This window comes from Hippopotamus amphibius, chromosome 16, assembly GCF_030028045.1.
Source record: "Hippopotamus amphibius kiboko isolate mHipAmp2 chromosome 16, mHipAmp2.hap2, whole genome shotgun sequence".
NCBI lineage: Eukaryota > Metazoa > Chordata > Mammalia > Artiodactyla > Hippopotamidae > Hippopotamus > Hippopotamus amphibius.
The window spans coordinates 4707931-4725359 of record NC_080201.1 but is presented as its reverse complement, the minus strand read 5'-3'; the positions used below and the strand labels follow the sequence as shown (position 1 = coordinate 4725359).

General features: G+C 51.3%; 1 protein-coding gene across 1 annotated transcript in view; it reads right to left on the bottom strand.

Moving 5' to 3' along the window:
- Positions 1–17429, bottom strand: part of SLC38A8 (solute carrier family 38 member 8) — a 36700-nt gene that overhangs the window by 16773 nt on the left and 2498 nt on the right. The window contains exons 3-6 of the mRNA XM_057713618.1: positions 15160–15358; positions 6435–6576; positions 5529–5630; positions 1871–1928 (exon numbers count right to left, since the gene is read on the bottom strand). Of these exons, the coding sequence (XP_057569601.1) occupies positions 1871–1928; positions 5529–5630; positions 6435–6576; positions 15160–15358 (501 nt within the window). The remainder of the gene's footprint in view (positions 1–1870; positions 1929–5528; positions 5631–6434; positions 6577–15159; positions 15359–17429) is intronic.

Sequence of the window (17429 nt, the reverse complement as noted above, 5' to 3'; positions counted from 1 at the left end):
ACCTACTGTATAGTACAAGGAACTCTACTCAACATTTTACAGTAACCTATAAAGGAAAAGAATCTGAAAAAGAACATATACATGCGTATATATATATTCAGTTATCCGAATCACTGTGCTGTACACCTGAAACTAACACGACATTGTAAATCAACCACACTTAAATTTAAAAACAAAGTGGGGGCGAGAAGTACCACGTATGGCCAGGGCAGCTGGGAGCACAGCCTGCACACCCACCCCTGCTCCCCCTCAGGCCCCTCTTTCCGACTCTGCGCAGACTGGAGGGGGTGCCCCCTTGCTGAGTGTATGGGGCGGGGCGTGTTTGAACCAGGCCAGAGCTCCTGATGATGACTGGTGACCCCCCTCCCCGCAAAGCCCCTCCAGCCTTGCCCCACTCCTCAGCCTACTCCCTTCCACGTTCACCTGTGTCTAGTCCCCCCACCCCCAGATCCCTGACTCCCCAAGCTGGATCCTGGCAGCCCCATCCCTGGCCTCAGCAACAGTCCTCAGCCCCACCCCCACCCTGAAATCCACATCTCTCCCCAATTCCCCGTCTCTGCATCCCGTGTCCCTGGAAACCGCAGTCCAGGCCTCGGTTGCTAGGAGAATAGGATGAGGAAGCTGAGGCAAAGGTGAGGGGCCCCCCCTCGCAAGCATCTGGAAAGCAGCCCCCCCACCCCCGCCCGGCACAAGCCTGCTACACCATATGGTGCTCAGGCACCCGAGAGAGGGCTGGTTAAACTACATCCAGACAAACAGTTGACAGCAAAATCATCGCTTTACATCTTTCAAAATATTGGGTGTGTAGGAAGAAACGTGAGAAATTCTGTAAGCGGCTTGCTAAGCCCTAGAAACCAATACAGCAACTCATTTATGGAAAACAGAAATGGAAAAGTTTCAGGATTTTTTTTTGTTTCCAAAAAAATGGTTCTCAAAGAAAATACAAGAAGACGAACAGAAAGAGGAAGGAAGATGACACTCGGCCTAGGAAGCTGAGACACTGCCAACCCTGAGCCACTTTCCCTTGCGAATTTGATTTTACTTCGGGTGGTTTTGTTGGTGGTGTGGTGGGTAGGTGGCTGTTTTTAGCAGAGAGGCAAATCTTTCCTAAAATAAACAATGGAAGAAGGGAGTCAGCTGCCACCTGCAAGGAGACCGGGAACCCCGGGAGAGACCAGAAGGCAAGGAGCAGAGCCCTCCCATCCCATCTACCCTGCCCTTTGCAGCTCTCCAGCCTGGGACCCCCTCCCCTCCGTGGCTCTCTGACTGAAGCGCCCTCCCCTTCACCTGGCTGCCTCCCACACATCCCTCAACTCCTTCCAGGCATCAGCGCCTGGAAAAGGGCACCTCTGGATCCGCCCCACCAGGGCTGCATCAGAAGCCCTTCTGCTAGATTCCACACACAGAATTCCTCACTCCATGACATTCTATCAAACTCCATATATTCTACCCAGTACTCCACCTGCACACCTTTCCGCCGTCCTAGCCTACAAGCCTCCAGACCCCTGCGGCAGCATCCACCTGCACGAAGGCATTCTACGTAAGCAGGCCACTCCGCGTCTCCAGGCATGGCGACACTGGTGCGAAGACTTTGCAGAGGACGGGACAGTCCCGGACCCCCACACTCAACCCCAGACCCAACAAACGTGCTGCTGCTCTTGACTGTCAGTGGGGCTGGGTTCCCAAGTTCCACTTAAATTCACAGCTCACTAAGCCTAACCATGTGCACCATCTCCCAGAGACAGCCCATCTCATCCTGCAACAAGTCTTCACACTTCTCCCCTGACAGGGAGGCCACACTCTCCCGAGAGAGCAGGCAGTCACCACAGCTTGCAAACGCCACCCTCTTCAGCACGGACGCCAAGCTTACCTGAAACCCAAAGCAGATGGTGGGGAAGACACTAAACACAGAGGTCCAGGAGGAAGGACTATAAAGAGATGAAAACAGGTGTTACAAAAAGATAAACTCGAAACAACCTTCAACTTGAAGATGAGTTTTAAACAATACCAGCAATATGTAACTAAGCATGACTATAAGACAGGTTTTGTTGTTGTTTTTTAACTTTATTATTTATTTGTTGGCTGCATTGGGTTTTCGTTGCTGTGCGCGGGCTTTTTCTAGTTGTAGCAAGCTGGGCTACTCTTTGTTGCAGTGCGTAGGCTTCTCATAGCAGTGACTTCTCTTGTCATGGAGCTCAGGCTCTAGGCACATGGGCTTCAGTAGTTGCAGCACATGGGCTCAATAGCTGTGGCTCACAGGCTCTAGAGTGCAGGCTCAGTAGTTGTAGCACACAGGCTTAGTTGCTCTGCAGCATGTGAGATCTTTCTGGAACAGGGCTCAAACCCGTGTCCCCTGCACTGGTAGGCGGATTCTTAACCACTGCGCCACCTAGGAAGTCCCTGTAAGATAGGTTTTAATAACCACATCGTCCACTGCCAGGTTTGGGGCCATGGAAAAGGCAGCATGTTAAATGTTGCACTTTCTAAGTACATCTGTGCTGATATGTGGCAACTTGACATTCTCCATGCAGGCACAACTTGGGCAGGGTTTGGCTAGGAGGAACTCCCAGGCTTCCTTGGAGGCTGCCTGTTTCCAATGAGGTTAGGGACTGGGGTGGGGGTGGGGGTGGGCACAGGCAGCATTCATCAAACAGACCCTAATAGGGCAAGGATGGTTTGACCTCCACCCAAGCTGCCTAAGAGAACTGAGGGGTGCATAGGGCAGAATCTTCAAGTCAAGCCCTCTCAGTGGTCCCCAAGTAGTAGCCCTCCAGCTTCCTTTAATAAGCAGCTCTAGGTATCAGCCTTCAGCACCTTCAGAGTCATACAGTGGAAAGGCCATAACCAGCACCCACTATAGAATCAGGGTTTCCTGGTTGTGGTAGAACAGTGGGCCCCAAAGAGGTCCACATCCTAATCCCGGGAATCTGTGGCCCTATATCACACAAGGGACTCTGCAGGTGTGATGAAGGTCAGGACTTTGAGATGCGAGATGACCCTGGATTATCCAGGACCAATGTAGCACAAGGACCCTTGCAGTCAGAGAACCTTCCCCAGCTGTGGTCAGAGGGAGCTGTGACCACAGAAGCAGGGTCAGAGAGATGGAACCTTGTTGGCTTTGAAGACGGACAAAGGGGCCACAAGCAAAGAAGCGTGGGTGCTTCTAGGAGCTGGAAAAGGCAAGGAAACAGACTCCTGTCTAGAGCTTCCAAAAGGAACACAGCCCTGCTGACATCTTGATTTTAGCCTGGTGAGACTTATTTTGGACTTCTGATATCAGAACTCTAAGCTAATAAATGTGTGTAGTTTTAAGTCACCAGTTTGGCAGTAAATTGTTGTAGCAGCCACAGGAAACCCTCACAGTGGCCTCGCCCTTGTGTGCTGTGTTCCGGCCGACTCTCAACTGTGGAGGCAGCTCATGGAGCCTCCCAGTCAAGCCCCGCCTTCCCAGACCTCCCTCAACAGCACCGTCAGCCGAAGGCCAGCTTCTTAGCACCCACGCTTCCACGGCTCCATCTGCCTGCCTGCGTCCTCTGGGCCACACGCGCTGTCCCCTCCTGTTCCTGTGGGTGAGACCGCCCACGCTCCAGCCTTGGAGGCTGCATCTCCAGAGCGCAGGGCCCTCCCCTCTGCAGACTCAAGGCCACAGATCAGCAGTGGATCCAGCCGTCTCCTGATCAGGTTTCCTTCCCTGCTGGACTATCCCGTCAGCATCCATACGTGCTGTGGCCTCTCCTCTCCTCCTCAGAAGGGCTCTTGCCTGTCTCCTTCCCCCTCTCCTGAACCAGTCCACCTGGGCCTTCATCCCCACCTCCTGCCCTGACAGAACTCAGCCACATCCAGACCGGCCTCCATGGCCACATCCAGTGCCAGGGCCCAGCCCCCTGTGACCCGGGAGTGGCATCTGGTGGCAATCACCCCAACCTTCTTGAAATTTTGCTGACAGAGACCCACCTTCTATTATCCTCTGTCTTGGGTGGTATAGTGTCCCCCCAAATTGATATCCACTGGGAACCTCAGAATGAAATCTTATTTGGAAATAGGGTCTTTGTAGATGTAATTGGTTAAATTAAGATGAGGTTGTACTGGAGTTGGCTGGGCGTTAACCCAACGACTGGTGTTCTTATAGGAAGAGAAAACACACACAGGGAGAAGGCGATGTGATGATGAGGGCCGAGGGTGGAGCGAAGCATCTGCAGGCCAAGGAAGGCCAGAACGTGCCGGCAACACCAGACGCTGGGAGGGCCGGGAAGGACCCACCCTCCCTGGAGCTTCCAGAGGGAGCGCAGCCCTGTCCACACCTGGATTTTGGATTTCTCGCTTCCAGAACCAAGGGGGAAGTTTCTGCTGCTTTCAGCCACCCAGTCTGTGGTCACGTGTTACTACGAGCAGCCCTAGGAAGCGAACATGTGCTCCTAACCCGCCATCCCTCTCCCTGAGCCCCCAGGGCCAGTGGAGGACCACCGGCTCAGTTATAGTTCTCACCCAGGCTCGTGGCCTTATACGCCATCTCTGGGCCGATCTCTCTCTCCAGCCCAGGCCTTTCCGAACTCCAGACGCACAGTCTGACAAGCTCCCTGACATCTTTATTTAGTGTCTCAAAGCCGCCTCCAGCCTAACACACCCCACCCAACCCCTCCCCCAGCTGCCTGTGCCTCCCCGTCCCACCCAGCCCAGGAAATGGCCTCACCTAAGCTCAGAGTCACCCCGGACTCTTCTCTCTCCCACTCCACTTCCAATCTGTCCTCCAGGAGGGGCCACACGGTTTGCAGGACCCAGTGCAAAATGAACACACTGGCTCCTGGTTCAACAGCCGTGAAGTTCAAGATGGTAGCAGCAGGGCGTTAAACTAAGCGTGGGCCCTTGTGAGCCCAGGACCCTGGGTGATGTCACAGGTCACAGGCCCATGGAGCTGCCCTGCCACCATCCGATTTGATTTCAAACCCCTGCTGTGATCAAAACCCTGCAATGTCTTCCGTGCAAAACCGAAGTCCTCACCGCAGCCCCAAGTCCCTAGAGGACGCCCTCCGCACCCACGCCCACTCTTGGCCTTGCTCAGGCTGCTCAGGCCTCACTGGCCTCCGCCCCAACACCTGCACCTCGCTGGCCAGTTCTGCCTCCTCTATGCTGTGGGGGATGCATTTGTAACAGCCTAGGAGCCCCAGGCTGGCGGGGTGTCTAGTGCATCCCTGTCCCTCAGCCTGTCCTCCATCCCTAGCAACAGCTGTGTCACTCTGAAGAAGAAAAGGAGTTGTTTTTTGATTGTCTTGTTTTTTTTTTTTGGCTGCACTGCACGGCATGTGAGATCTCACATCCTGACCAGGGATCGAACCCGCGTCCCCTACAGTGGAAGCGCGGACTCTTAACCGCTGGACCGCCACGGAAGTCCCAGGAAAGGAGCTTCTGCTGAGCTCTATGCACCAGAGACTTGGACTTCACGGGACGAGCCAGGGCTCTGTGCAAACCATGGTGGGGAGAAGTGTCCCACCCCGTCACAGCAGCCCCAGGAAGCCGTCCCCCAGACTCACCTCGACGCCAGGGGGGGCTCACGAGCGAGGTCTTGGGGCCCGAGGTAGTATTGTGCCACGATGACCAGGGTCAGGTAGCAGGCAGCCAGGGTGCCTAAGATGCTAACACACGGACGGAGCTCAGTGTTAGGGGCCCCGTGGTGAGGCACGGCCCGGGCAGCCCCACAGAGCGTGGTCTCAATGCCAGCTCCGCCCACGCTGGCAAGGTGTTGGCCCAAGTTCTCATTGTCTGAGCCTCAATTTCCTTATCTGTACAACGGGCTCAGCGGGAAGAGCATTCCAGGCAGGCAGGGCTGCGCTCAGGCCCAGCAGGGTCAAATCTGAGAGGCTGTGATCACTACCGGCGCCCCCGTCTCTCCAACAACAGCCACAGGGCTGCTGGGATTCAGCATCTAAGTTGGGACACCGCCCGCTCAGCCACAGCAGAGTGGGAAGGGGGACCCTGGCTCAGCTGGTGAGGGTGGAGGGGTCCTGCCCAGTTTCTCTGCTCCATTTCACTACATGACAGGGAAAGGTGGGTGACACACTGTGTGAAGACTTTTGCCAGACTTTAGTTTTTCAAAAGTATATGTAGAGCCTCAGATGGTAAAATGAAAAAAAGTGTGCGTGTCTCTCTCGGTGCTTGTGCACGCACGTGTGTGTGCAGAAAACGTCTGCGAGCACTAAGTAACAAAATGTCAGCTGCAAGCCCTGTCATTATAGGTAATTCTCTTTTTTGTTTATCTGTATTTTCTATCATGCACATGTATGATTGTGTAATTAAAAAATTTTTCCCCTTCTCCAAACGGGAAGGCCAATGCTGGCAGCTCCCCCTCCCAGACGGACAGAAGCCACCCTCTGAATGCCAGCTGAGGTGGGGACCCAGCCCCAGCCATCGCCCTGCCAGGAAGGGTCCTCAGCCCCTACCTTGTGTATTTCTGGAAGCCAATCTCGCGCGGAATGGACAGGGGCAGGATGACCAGCTCAGACAGCAGCGTCAGGGTGAAGCGCTGGTCGGTGTACCAGGGCTGCAGGGCTGGCAGGGTGCCGGGCAGGAGGAAGTCACACACTGGTGGGAGGGAGGGATGGAGATGCAGCGAGCCCCACGAGGCCCTCTCCCAGGGGTACAGCCACAGCCACGGGGTTCCCAGCTCTGGGTCCCCAGGTGGGTTCGCCGGGGGCACTAAGTCATCCCCGTGAGTTTAAAGGATGGGATGACACGCATGATGGGGACCTTGTCACATCGCACCAGGACGGAGGGAACACGCTGCAGGAATTCATTCAAAGACCTTCACCGAGTTCCTTCCGCCCTGCAGGCGCTGCTCTAAGTGCTGGAATCAGCAGCAAAGACACTATGGTCTGCCTGTGAGGCACCCAGGCCTCCTGTTCTTGTAAAACATCCTTTTTTGTTTGCTCAACAGCTTAAAGGGTGTGTGGGGTGGAGCTGGGGCCTGGAGCTGCTTTTTGATGCCGGTGCTGGGGAGGCCGTCACTGCCTGGTTCCGGAGCTGCTGCACACACACGTCCCCCCGAACAGTGGCCTGGGGCAACCCCGTTATTTGGCAGAAAAGAAGAATTAGGCCGGGGCTGAGCTGACCACTTCTGCTCCACGAGGGATCAGCTGGGGTCCCTCGAGGGTACTTGGCAGGGGGGCGGGGCTGGAGGGTCCTCGATGGCTGCGCTCACACAGGGTGCCTAGTGGGGATGCCTGGGATCAGCGAGGCCCTCCCTGCAGACTCTCCAGCAGGCTGCTCCATGGCAGCTGGGGGTCCTGAGCCCAAGGTGGAAGCTGTTGTCCTCTTAAAGGCCAGGCCTGGAACTGGCAGCCTCCCACCTGCTATCCTCCGCCGGGCTGAGCCGCCACAGAGCCAGCTCTGATGCAAGGGGAGGGGTCATGGACCCCATCAACCTCTCAAGAGAAGGAACACCTAAGAGTCTGGGGCCATTTTGATTCCGCCACAATAAGATGGAGAATTTGGAGTTGATAGAAGAGGCTAGACAGATGGGGGAGGGGCGTGCCAAGGGGAGACAGCAAGATGCTGGAGGCCAGAAGCTCGTGGGGTGAGGTGGCCGGGCAGCCCAAGAGGTGGGGGTGCTGAGAGCTGGTTCCTGGCCCACTTCAGGGTGCTGGCACTGCTATAACGTAACCATTCCTGTTCTCACCACATGCTCAATAGAACCAGCAATGAAAAGAAAGAAACGCCTGACCACAACGGTTTGTTTCTACTGGAGTGACATAATGGGACAACTCCACGTCCAGCTCAGTGTAGAGACCTCCCTGCAGGAGGCAAGGCAAGCTTTCCCGGCCAAGGGAATGCACACGCCCAAAGGTGTGCAGAGATCTTTGTGAATGCCAGGCCCCACGTGGCCTGGGATGGGGTGCAAGTCCTTCTCATCTATCTGGACTCCTGAGCCAGGAAAGCCCACCTCAGCCATCAGGGCCACCCAGCTCCTTCCTGAGCCCTCATTGCCAGGCCGTACATTGGTGTCCTCGGCACCATCACTTAGAGTCATTTGTACCCAATGAATGTAATAAATCCATCAAAAACCCCAACCCCCAATTAGCCTTCAGCCCAAGAAACCTGGACTTGCCTTTGGAAAGACACATCCCTAAATACCTAACCAGAAACACACAAACGATGCTCTCTTCACACCAGTCAATCCACTCAGAGATGGGTTGACCTGCATCCAATCAATGCTCTAATTCCTCCAGGTGATCCATTGAGCCCAAAATCTCAACACACTGGCCCCTCAGAATCCTCCTAAACACAACCACCCCTCATGCTCCTTCCTAAAACAGAAGCTCCTCAGAATCTTCTCAACATGGCAGCCCCTCAGATCCTTCTCAACACCACAGCCCCTAAGGTTATTCTAACCATGTCAGGCCCCCAGAATCCTCCACAACACGGAAGCCCCTGGGATGTTCTCAACACGGAGACCCTCAGAGTCCTTCGGACATGGCAGCCCATCAGAATCCTTGCTAACACTGCAGCACCTCAGAAACTTTCTCAATATGGCTGCACCTCAGATCCTCCTAAACACGACAGCCCCTAAGAATCTTCTCAACACCGAGGTCCTCAGAATCCTTCTCATGCAGCGGTCCATCAGAATCCTTCCCAACACAGCAGGGACTCAGAATCTTCTAAATGAGATAGCCCCTCAGAATCCTTCCAAACAAAACAATGCAGCACCTCAGATTCCTTCCCAACATGGCAGCCCCACAAAATCATTTTCAACTTGGCAGCCCCTGAGAATCCCCTTCAATACGACAGCCACTAATTTCTTCTCAACACTGAGGCCCTCAGAATCCTTCCCAACACGGCAACTCCATAGAATCCTTCTCAACATGGAAGCACCTCATATCCTCCTCAATATGACACCCCTCAGAATCCTTCCAAACACTGCAGGCCCTCAAACACTTCTCAACAAGGCAGCAGCTCAGAATCCTCCTCAACATGGCAGCCCCTCAAAATCATTTTCAACATGGCAGCGTCTCAGAATATTTCTCAACACAGCGGCCCCTCAGATCCTTCTCAACACGGCAGCCCCTGAAAATCCTCCAAAGGACAGCAGCCCCTAAGATTCTTCTCAAAACGGAGGTCCTTAGAATCCTTCCCAACATGGCCTCCCCTTACAATCGAACTAAAAATGGCAGCTTCTCAGAATCTTCTCAACATGGCAGCCACGCAGGATACTTCACAACAAAGCAGCCTCTCAAAATTCTTCTCAACACTGCAGGCTCTCAGATCCTTCTCAACATGGCAGCCCCTCAGAATCCTTCTCAACACAGGAGCCCCTGAGACTCCTCCAAAGTATGGCAGCCCATGAGATCTTCTCAACCCAGAGAGCCTCAGATCGTTCCAAGCATGCCAGCACCTCAGAATCCTCCTCAACACAGCCATCCCTTAGAATCTTTCCCAACACTGTAGCCCCTCAGAAACCTCTACAACACAGCAGCTTGTAAGATTCTTCTAAACATGGCAACCTCTACAGTCCTTCTCATATGACAGCCCATCAAAGGCCTTCACACCATGGCAGCCACTCAGATCCTTCCCAAGAAGGCAGGCCCTCAGAATACCTCTCAATACGGCAGCACCTCAGATCCTCAACATGCCAGCGCCCCCCAAAAGTCTTTTCAGCACGACAGCCACTCAGAATCTTCCTCAACAGGTCAGCCCCTCAGAATCCTTCCTAACATCGTAGGCCATCAGAATACTTCCCAACATGGCAGCCCTCAGGATCCTTCTCAACACAGCAGCCCCTCAAAATCATTTTCAACATGGCAGTCCCTCAGAATCCTCATCAAGAGGACTGGCCCTCAGAATACTTCTGACACAGCAGCCCCTCAGATCCTTCTTAACACATAAGCCCCTGAGAATCCTCCAAGACATGGTGGCCCCTAAGATTCTTCCCAACTTGTTGGCCCTCGGAATACTTTCCAGCACAGTAGCTCCTACAATTCCTCTCAGCGTGGTAGCCCCTAGACTCGTTCTCACACAGTAGCCCCTCAAATCCTCCTCGAAATGGCAGCCCCTCGGAATTCTTACGAAACTGCAGTTGGAACATTCTTCTCAACACGGAGGCCCTCAGAACCCATCTCATTACAGCTGCCTCTCACAATCTTTCCCATCACAGCAGCCCCTAAGATTCTTCTAAACAAGGCAGCCCCTAGAATCCGCCTCATACGGCAGCCTGTCAGAACCCTTCCCAACACTACAAGCCCTAGGATCCTTCCCAAGAAGTCGGGTTCTCAGAATCCTTCTCAATAAGGCAGGCCCTCAGAATCCTTCTCAACACTGTAGCTGCTAAGATTCTTCCCAACACGGCAGCCCCTAGGATCTCCTCACACAGCATTCCCTCAGAATCCTCACCGAAAAGTCAGCTCCTAAGATTCTCTTCAACACGACTGCCCCTCAAAATCATTTTCAACATGGCAGCCCCTCAGATCCTTCCCAAGAAGGTATGCCCTCAGAATCCTTCTCAACATGGCAGGCCCTCAGATCCTTCTCAACAAGACAGTTCCTCAGAATCCTTCTCAACATCACAGCCACCCAGAAAACTTCTCAACATAGCAGTACCCCAGATTCTCAACATGGCAGTCTCTCAAAATCGTTTTCAATATGGCAGCCCCTCAGAATCCTCCTCAACAGGACAGCACTCAAAATCCTTCTCAACACCACAGCCCCTCAGATCCTTCCGAACACGGTATCCCCAAAGAATCCTTCCAAATACTGCAGGCCCTCAGTATCCTCCTCAACACAGCCACCCCTTAGAATCTTTCCCAACACTGTAGCCCCTCAGAATCCTCCACAACACAGCAGCTCTCAAGATTCTTCTAAACACGGCAACCTCTACAATCCTTCTCATATGGCAGCCCATCAAAGTCCATCCCACCATGGCAGCCCCTCAGAATCCTTCTCAACATGGGAGCCCCTGAGAATCCTCCAAAGATTGGCAGCCCATAAGATCTTCTCAATGCAGAGGGCCTCAGATCCTTCTCAACACTGCAGCCTCACAGAATCCTTCCAAATACTACAGGCCCTCAGCATCCTTCTCAACAAGGCAGCACCTCAGAATCCTCCTCAACATGGCAGCCCATCAAAATAATTTTCAACATGGCAGCCGCTCAGAATCCTTCCCAAAAGAGCTGTCCCTCAGAATCTTTCCCAACACTGTAGCCCCTCAGAATCTTCCACAACACAGCAGCTCTCAAGATTCTTCTAAACACAGCAGCCTCTACAATCCTTCTCATATGGCAGCCCGTCAAAGGCCTTCACACCATGGTAGCCACTCAGATCCTTCCCAAGAAGGTAGGCCCTCAGAATAATTCTTAATACAGCAGCACCTCAGATCCTCCTCAACATGCCAGCCCCACAAAAGTCTTCTCAGCGCAGCAGATCCTCAGATCCTGCCAAATACTGCAGGCCCTCAAACACTTCTTAACAAGGCAGCAACTCGGAATCTTCCTCAACATGGCAGCCCCTCAGAATCCTTCCCAAAATAGCAGTGACTCAGAATCTTCTCAGTGAGACAGCCCCTCAGATTCCTTCCCAACATGGCAGATCCTCAAAATCATTTTCAACACAGCAGCCCCTCAGAATCTACCTCAACAGGGCAGCCACTCAGGATCCTTCTGAACACTGCAGGCCCTCAGAATCCTCCAAAGGACAGCTGCCCCTAAATTTCCTCTCATAACGGAGACCCTTAGAATCCTGCCCAACACGGCCACTCCTTACAATTGATCTAAACACAGCAGCATCTCAGAAACTTCTCAACAAGGCAGCCCCTAGAAACCTCCTCACACAGCATTACCTCAGAAGCCTCCTCAAAAAGGCAGCTCCCAACAAGGGGGCAGACAGCAGGATCAAGCAGGATCAGCAGTATTTCATCTTGTGGAACTGAAAACCACAGCCACAGAAAGATAGAGAAAATGAAAAAGCAGAGGACTTTGTACCAGATGAAGGGACAGGATAAAAACCCAGAAAAAGAGCTAAATGAAGAGGAGGTAGGCACCCTTACAGAAAAAGAATTTAGAATAATGATGGTGAAGATGATCCAGGACTTTGAAAAAAGATTGGCTGCAAAGATCAAAAAGTTTACCAAAGACCTAGAAGAATTAAAGAACAAACAAACAGAGATATGCAACACAATAACGGAAATGAAAAATACACTAGAAGGAACCAACAGCAGATTAACTGAGGCAGAAGGGCGAATAAGTGACCTGGAAGACAGACTGGTGATCATCACTGATGCAGAAAAGAATAAAGAAAAAAGAATGAAAAGAAGTGAAGACAGCCTAAGGGACCTCTGGGACAATGTTAAACACGCCAACATTCGCATTATAGGGGTCCCAGAAGGAGAAGAGAGAGAGAAAGGACCTGAGAAAATATTGGAAGAGATTCTAGTTGAAAACTTCCCTAACATGGGAAAGGAAACAGCTACCCAAGTCCAGGAAGCGCAGAGAGTCCCAGGCAGGATAAATACAAGGAGAAACATACCAAGACATAAGAGTAGTCAAACTGACAAAAATTAAAGACAGAGAAATGTTATTAAAAGCAACAAGGGAAAAACGACAAATAACATACAAGGGAACTCCCATCAGGTTAACAGCTGATTTCTCAGCAGAAACTCTGCAAGCCAGAAGGGAGTGGCATGATATATTTCAAGCAATGAAAGGGAAGAATCTACAACCAAGAATACTCTACCCAGCAAGGATCTCATTCAGATTCGACAGAGAAATCAAAAGCTTTACAGACAAGCAACAGCTAAGAGAATTCAGCACCACAAAACCAGCCCTGCAACAAATGCTAAAGGAACTTCTCAAAGTGGGAAACATAAGAGAAGAAAAGGACCTACAAAAACAAAAACAAAACAATTAAGAAAATGGTAATAGGAACATACATATCAGTAATTACCTGGAATATACATGGACTAAACACACCAACCAAAAGACACAGACTGGCTGAATGGATACAAAAACAAGACCATATATATGCTGTCTACAAGGGACCCACTTCAGACCTGGCAACACATTCAGACGGAAAGTGAGGGGATGGAAAAAGATATTCCATGCAAATGGAAATCAAAAGAAAGCTGCAGTAGCAATAGTCACATCAGATAAAATAGACTTTAAAATAAAAAATGTTACAAGAGACAAGAAAGGACATTACATAAAGATCAAGGGATCCATCCAAGAAGAGGAGATAACAATTATAAATATATATGCACCCAATATTGGAACACCTCAATACACAAGGCAAATACTAACAACTAAGAGGAAATGCAAGGCAGAAATAGAGACAGAGATGTAGAGAACAAACACATGGACACCAAGTGGGGAAAACAGGGAGGGTTGGGGGGGGATGAAATGGGAGATTGGGATACCAAATTGTACACTCTAAATATATGCTGTTTATTGCCTGTTAACTGTATCTCAATAAAAGTTCTTAAAAAAAAAAAAAAAAAAAGGCAGCTCCCAAAATTCTCTTCAATGCAGTTGCCCCTCAAAATCATTTTCAACACGGCAGCCTCTCAGATCGTTCCCAAGAAGGCAGGCCCTCAGAATCCTTCTCAACATGGCAGCTCCTAGAATCCTTCCCACATGGCACCCCCTCAGAATCCTTCTCAACACAGCAGCCCCTTAGAACCCTCCTCAGTTCAGCAGCCCCTCAGAATCCTTCTCAATGTGGCAGCACCTCAGAATTTGTCTCAGCAGAGCAGCACCACCAGCTGACCAGAAGTGAAATCTGACGTCACCTCTACTCTCCACTGTCAGGGCATCTTTGTGCCCATTTACCCTCTGGGAGGTTCAGATTTACCATCTTTGATTTTTGAGGGGATAACAGCACTTCCCACAACTTAGGAGCCTTTAATTTCCATATTCTTGCGTCAGGAACCTTTTTTCATGGTTCAAGAGACAGAACAGACAAAACAAACAGTAAAATGGTAGACGGAGATCCAACCATATCAGTAATTATATGCCGAGAAAAAGTCTAAATATTCCAATTATAACCCAAGACTGTCAAGATGATAAAAAAGCAAGACCTGACCATATGCTGTCTACAAGAGAGGCGTTTCAAAATTCCAAGCCACAGTTAGGTTCACAGTAAAAGAGTGGGAAGAGAAATTCTGTGCAAACACTGATCTCAAGGACGCTGGAGAGGCTATATTCATAGAAGAGAAGGTGGATATAATGACAAAGTATTACAAAGACAAAAAGGGAAATTTCATGATAAAAAGGCAATTCACAGTGTGTGCTTAATAATAGAGCTTCAAAAACCATGAGAAAAAACTCATAGAATTAAAGGGAAGAATACACAAATCCACAATCATATTGGAGATTTTAACATTTCCTCTCTCAGAACCTGACAGAATAACTAGATTCCCCCACCACCCCACCCCCAGCCAAAAAAAAATCTGCAAGGCCATGGAAGATTTGATCGAATCTCTGGATCACCTTGACCTAATGGAGAGTTCTAGAATACTGCAACCAACAACCACACAATATACACACCATTTAAGAGCTCACCAAGACAGACCACACGCTGAGCCACACAGTAAGTCTGAAATGCCAAAACTGCACAGGTGTGTTCTCTAACCACAACGCATTTAAGGCAGAAACCAAAAAGGCATCTAGAAGACTCCCAAATAACTGGAAACTGAATCACACAATTCTAAACATCCCATGAGTCAAAAAAGATATCACAGCAAAAATTAGCAAAGGTTTGAATGTAATGAAACTGAAACCAGAACATATCAAAATCAGTTAAGATGCAGTCAAAGCAGTGCTCAGAGGGAAATTGTTAGTGGGGGACTAGAGGCCAAGGGTGCATGGGGCCGAGAGTCTCTGACATCTCCAAGTTCAAGGTATTACTGGTTCTCTCTCACAGGGGTGTCTCTGTAGTTGGTGCCACCTCCCCGTCTGTAAGATGAGCCCCCACTGGACACCGCAGCACAGCCCCTCTACGACTCTGTGCTGGTAATGACTAATCCTAGATCTCCCTTCCCCACGAGGTTAGGAACTGGGGTGCTCTCGGCCTCTTGCTCCTCACCAAGGGCCCAGACCAGCGCCCATATTCTGTTCATCCACCAGGAGCCCAGGGGACCTGAGCTCCACACCCGGAGTCACCCCTGACTCCAGCACAGGTACTTACACTTCTCCAGCTGGTCCCCGATCACCCTGAGGAAGGCCACGGAGATCATGAGCAGGTTGACGATGAAGCAGGCCTCACACAGCTTCCCGACAGCCGGGCCACACAGCCCTCTGACCACGCCCTGGTAGGTGGCCTGGCCGCTGACGGAGGCGGCATAGCCCAGGATGACCAGCCCGCTGATCAGGAAAACCAGGGAGACCTGCAGAACAGGACCATGGGGCTAGGCGTGCCCACAGCCACCCCCCGGGATGCTGACACCACCCCCACCGGGCCTCACCTGCAGAGGCCATGGCTGTCTACAGCCTGGGGCCTCCACCTGACGAGCCACCGGCCCCTTCCCCTGAAACTAGAGCTGCAAAGCAGGGGATTCTAGAGGCTGCGCTGGCTCTGAGTCTGTGAATCTGGGATTCACACCACTCCACACCAGTTGGACAAATGAGGCACCAGAAACCCAGAGCTTAAATTAGTTTCCTAAGGTCACGTGTTCCGGGTGGAGCGCCATGAAGCATGGTAATGAGGAAGCAGGCATACTTGGGTTCAAGTCCAACTCTGCCATTCACCTGCTCTGTGGCATGAGGCCAATCATCAACCTCTGTTTTCCCATTTGTGACATGGGGGTGATACCATCTACCTTACTGGGGGGCTGTGATGCACTTGGACTAAATAAAGCACATAGCCCACTCAGCTCAGTGCCTGGCACGTGACAACCGGTCAAGAAATGATGGTCATTCTTATTCTCTGGACCCCCCTCTCCAGTGCTCTCTCTACTTCAGTTTAAACTTTCTCTAACACTCTGAAAAATATGTAAACATCTAGGAAAGCTGGAAGAATTTTACAATGAACACCATGTACCCACCCCCTAGATTCTACTAGGAGCAGGTCACTGTGCTTGTTTTATCACATTCCTACCAGGCGGCCATGTGTCCATCTAAACTTGGGGGTACATTTCAAGGCAAGTTCTGGATATTAGCATACTTCCTCTCAAAGATTTGGGGACGCATACCATTAATTAGAGCTTGGTATTTGTTTATAATACTTTCTCGTAAGATTAAATTTACACGCAATGAAATGCACAAAGTCTTAAGTGTATATCAGTGTATCACTGGAAAGGGTACAACCTAACCCCCTAACAAGACACAAAACATTACCACGTCCCTGAAGTGCCCTCCTGTCCCTTCCCAGTCACTTTCTGTCCCCGTCCTGTGCCCAGAAAAAAACACTCTAATATTTTTCCGCTTTTATGTATTTGCTTATCTGGCTTCTTCCACGGAGTGCTATCGTCTGTGAGGGACAGCCCTATTGGGCGCATCTGTAGTTTACTCCTATTTTCGCCGAGTGCTGTTTCACTGTGTGGACAGAATCACAATCGGTTGGTCCAGTCCCCTGTTGCCAGACATCTGGGCTGTTCTTCGTTTTTGGCAACTACACATGAAGAGCTGAGCATTCTACATTTTTATTTATTTTTTTGGCCGCACCACACAGCTTGTGGGATCTTAGTTCCCCGACCAGGGATTGAACCTGGGCCCCAAGCAGTGAACGCACAGAGTGTTACTACTGGACCACCAGGGAATTCCCAAGAGCTGAGCATTCTAGAATCAGTCGTTGTGAGGACCCACGTTTCCTTCTGGACACACACCTAGGAGTGGAATTCCTAGGTGTCAGGGTAGACGTGTGTTCAACTCTGGCAATTTCTTATAAGCTGCTTTCTATAAGCATCTGTGCCACCTGACGCCCCACCCCCAAGTGATCCATTTGAGACCCACTTGCCCCATGTAGTTAAATGCTTTTGAGCCTTTCCAGGACGGATGGCTACGTGTCCCTAAGCAGGACCTGCCCTCCGCGCCCGACCTCCCCTCCCACATTTCTATGGAGGAGAAAGATGCAGGAGGCGCTCAGCCAAGCAGTCTGGGAGAGCGAGGATGGCCGTCCTCAGCCGCACTCGGCGCCCCTGGACAGCAGACTTGCTCTTCCTCCAGCCACCTGAGTGAGGGCTGCTAAGGGGAACATCTAACTGGACCGTGTGAGAGAAACTTGGAAGTTCAGCGCCAGGAGGAACCCGCATGCTCCCTCCAGCCCCTGGGCCTCTGCCCCTGCCGGTTCCCCTGCCGGGAACACCCTCCTGCCTCCACCACTGCCCCTCACCTAGGGAACTCCTACTCTCAATGCCTCCTCTCCGAGGTCACCTCCTCTAGGAAGCCTTCCCACATCTCACCCCCAAGGGGGGCTCTGGTAGAACCACGCCTTTCATGGGCCCACTTTTTTCCTGTAGC